Raw genomic sequence first — 4,148 nt, 5'->3', positions numbered from 1 at the left:
CTTTCCCTGGAGACACCAGGGATCGAACCTGGGGCCTTCTGCCTGCAAAGCCTGGGCTCTGCCACTGAGCCACGCCTCCGCCACAATCTTCTCTTGCTGTAACTAAATGAAGAGTGCCATGTACATGATGGTGATGTTATATGAACAATGCCAGGAGAAAAACACATAACAAGAACACACCAACGTACAGACCTAGTTCAAGACAAAACAGAAACTGGGGGAAGGGAGTGAGGGAGTTACATACGTTGATTTTCCTCCGTGGCCATCGGTGTGCCTGACACATCGTCTTGAGGATATGACGGCCATCAATTGATCCCACAAGCAGGATATTCAGTTCGGGAATACCATCCTGGGACACGTGCAGGTGCTCCGTAGGGGTATCCAGATCTGCAGAGAAAGTGAAATGACTGTATCTGGAGGGACTGTTCCTGTTCCTGTTCCACTCTAACATAAAAGCAATTTTCAGGAAAGTCTGTCTGCTCAAAAAGAAATTGCACATGATGTACATTTAAAAAGGAACCAGAAATACTACTTTTGGGACTAAAAATGGAAGAGGTTAATGTATCAAAGAGAACTCTGATGTGGTATATGATAACTACAGCAAGAATGACGTATGCTCAGAATTGGAAACAGCAAGAAGTCCCGAAGATTGAAGATTGGATTAAAAAATTATTATTTTCAGTTGAAATGGACAAACTGACAAGAAAGTTGAATAATACGGAAGCAGAAGATTTCTATAATGACTGGAAGGATCTAAAAGAATACTTAGAAAAGTATTGGGAAGTAAAAGACAATTTGTTTAGTTTTCATAATTATTAATCATAGAATGCTTGGGAGGTAGGATAAGTTAAAAATTAATTACTATAGTGAAATAATAGTTACCTAGTGAATTACAAAAAGAAAATTGTTGGTGTAAAAATTAAGAAAGAGATGGGCAGGAGGTCGAAGCACTGTGGGAAGCCATATATTAGGGAGGGGGAAAGGGAGGTGGGTAGGGCATGAAAGAGACAAATGCAAAAAATTTAATGTTGATTATGAATGTTTATATCCTAAATAAAAATTTCTTTGACATAAAAAAAAGAAATTGCACATGAATCAGTGGAGCCAGAAAATGGCTTGTGCTGAATAAAGATAAATAAGTCGCAAGTTTCTTTCTTGATGAGTGCTGCGGTTGCAGCCCTTGTAGTCTGAGGTATAGCTGAAGGAAGCAGAAGATATAAAGGCAGAGCAACTTCTGGAAGCCACAAGGACGAAGTCTGTAGAGGTCCCTGGAGGCTTTAGCCAACATTATCTAGATATTTTCCAATCTCTCTCTTCAGCACAGAGATCTAGAAATCAGCTTTTTGAGCCCAAATAAAAACTGACATTCTCAGGAATTAAAATTTTGCTGAAGATTCCGTTAGATTTGCAGAAGGAGCGCATAAGAACATAAAAAGAACCATGCTGGATTAGACCAAAGATCCATCGAGAACAGGATCCTGTTTTCCACAGTGCCCAATCAAGAAGTGCCACAAGGAGGATACGACTTCGGAGACACACTGCCTTTCAACATGGATGTTCCATTTAGCCACTATGGCTAACAGCTCTTGAGAGCTGAATCCATCTGATCCCACTTTTTTAAATAACCCATTCAAGCAGAGGGACAAACCTACTGCAGAAAATTCCAGATTTTAAACTTACTTTTGTCTATCCTGAATAGACAAAAGCACAGGCTTTGCAGGCAGAAGGCCCCAGGTTCAATCTGATGGGTAACCTCACATTTGTGCATTATGAGAAGACACAAAAAAACCCTCCTCTTCTTCATGCCATGCAGAATTTTACCTCCACAGCCCATCCCCCCTCCTTATTCATCCTTCTTTCTAAGCAACCACCCAACCCCAAAGAAAAACAGTTTAGTCTTTAGTCTTTCTTCAAAGGGAAGATGCTTCAACCCTTTGATCTCTTTGGTTGTCCCCTTCCAAATCTTTTTAGTTCTGCCATCTAATAGGCCCTGGTCACACAGGAGGTTTTGGGCCGGAAGAGTAGAGGATCGGGGGCACAGCAAACGGGTGCGAGCACACCGCAACATCTGGGAATCAGCGTGCACCTGTCCCTGATCCGTCCCTTCCGGCCTAAAACCCGCTGCAAAAAAACCCCAAGTAAAAGGTAGAACCAACCTGGAACGGCGCAGCAAGTGCGGCCGTGAGATCGCCAGCCCGCCCGTCTGCAGGAGCAATCAAGGCTCCCGGCCGAACTGTGCACGCGCACGCATGTCCTCCCCCTCCCTCGACTGGGTTCCCCCCCCCCCCCCGCATCTAATCGTGCTGGGGAGCAACTGCACGGCGGCTAAGGGGATCTATCTGATCCCACCGCCGCGTGTCTCTTTTGGTGCGGCTTTAAAAAGCCGCACTTCGGCCGTTCTTTTTTCCCCCATGTGGCAGGGGCCTAAGTTTTTCAATGGAGCAACCAAACGTGTAGCTTTCCAAATACAGCTATGCCGTAGATATCTCTCAGCACTGGGGCAAAGATTTTTGTTAAAACCAAATACCGCTCCTCCCAAGCAGAGAGGCCTTTTGGCTCCAAATCAAAGACAGCCGTTTCCCTGCACAAGGGAAGGAGTCTGGCCAGAAAAAAATGCTTCCTATCCCAAAGGCAGACTGCATCCCAGAGCCAGACCTACCACAGAACCAGGGCACATGCTGCTGATGGGAGCAGTTCCTCACATAACCCATGAAGCAGACGGGTCCAATTCGTACACGGCAGGCAGGCAATGAGAAACATGTCCCTAGTCAACAAGAAGTTACCTACATGTTGCTTGTAGGTCAAGTGCTGGAGAAAAACCCCACCAAGCCGTGGTGCCAAAACCGTTGCCGCTCCCCGCTGCTGTCATGGCTGCAGAAAAAGCACACGAGAGAATCACAATGGGGAAGACACCTTGTTCAGGCCCACTGGGCCAGAGCGGGATCCCAGCAGCAGGCCTTCTTTATAAGCTCCCGTGCTTTCCCAGACCCTCATACACACCTGGCCTTCCATACCTTCGCCCTATGCATTTGTCTAAGAATTTTACTTCTGCCTCACACGAGGCACTTGACAACCAGTAACAGATTTTAAAAAACATAACAAATGCTATCAGTCTTTTAAAAAACATCCTGCGAAGACCACTGACATTTATGCAGAAGAATATTCCTTAGGAAAAGCCTGACGAGAGAGGACAGCTTTGCAGGCAGTGCAGAATGCCCCAGCCGTGACCGTGACCTCCACGTCCCTCCTTGGCCTGCCTGTCCCAAAACACCGGAGCAGCTTCGGAAAAGTCACCTGCTTTTGCTGCAGGTCGTTGCACCTGGGAAGCGGAAGACACAGCCAGGCAGTCAGCATGGCCTACTGGCCAGACCGAAAGTGACACACGGGCTGATTTCAAGATTACAATTATACTCTGCTTTTCCGTCACAGCAGAAGATCACAAGGTGACTAATGCAGGAAACGTCAACTAAAAATGAAGCAACACAGACCAAGGGAAGAGGCCTCGATTTCTTTCCCTCCCTCTCATGCAGAATGGGTGGCCGATAATGGAGATATTTAGGCGGCAATCCTAAACACCGTGTTACCTGGAAGTAAGTGCCACTGAACACAGCTGCAGAGGGGTCGTGGTGATTGCCTGTTTCAGCAAAAACCAGCAGGGGTCTTGTGGAACTTGAAAGACACTAATGAGTTTTTACTACAGCATAAGCGTGTTCTAGAAGCAAAACATCTTAAGTCTTAAGCGCTACTACAAGACTATACTTTGTTTATTTTGTATACTGTAGGGCTTGCTTCCAAGTTCACCTGCATACGATTGTGCTGTTATCCTTTGTTACAGTTTAACTCGGTGATATTTTATGGGCAAGAAACAGAGTTGCCAGCCTCCAGGTGGGGCCTGGGGATCTCCCGCTTTTATAGCTAAACTCCAGCTGACAAGAGATCAGCTCCCCTGGAGAAAATGGCTACTTTGAAGGGTGAACTCTATGGCATTATACTTTGCTGAGGTCCCCCCCTTCCCCAAAAGCTGCCCTCTCCATGCTTCACCCCCAAATCTTCAGGAATTTCCCAACCCAGAGTTGGCAACCCTAGCAAGAAAGCGAAGTCAATGTTATTCAAGGAGGCCATTTTTCAAACCAAAAAAAGCAGCATGA

The 4,148-nt window shown here is 46.0% G+C and overlaps 1 protein-coding gene across 1 annotated transcript in view; it reads right to left on the bottom strand.

Annotated features, from left to right (window-relative positions):
• The window catches only part of DNAAF3 (dynein, axonemal, assembly factor 3), a 17,186-nt gene extending 14,317 nt beyond the window's left edge, over positions 1-2,869 (bottom strand). The window contains exons 1-2 of the mRNA XM_015420766.1: positions 2,788-2,869; positions 245-387 (exon numbers count right to left, since the gene is read on the bottom strand). Coding sequence (XP_015276252.1) covers positions 245-387; positions 2,788-2,869 — 225 coding nt within the window. The remainder of the gene's footprint in view (positions 1-244; positions 388-2,787) is intronic.
• Positions 2,870-4,148: the final 1,279 nt, after the last annotated feature.

This window comes from Gekko japonicus, unplaced genomic scaffold (genome assembly GCF_001447785.1).
Source record: "Gekko japonicus isolate JY-2015 unplaced genomic scaffold, Gekko_japonicus_V1.1 scaffold1715, whole genome shotgun sequence".
Classification (NCBI taxonomy): domain Eukaryota; kingdom Metazoa; phylum Chordata; class Lepidosauria; order Squamata; family Gekkonidae; genus Gekko; species Gekko japonicus.
The sequence above is the reverse complement of the archived record's forward strand: the minus strand, read 5'-3'. Positions and strand labels throughout refer to the sequence as shown.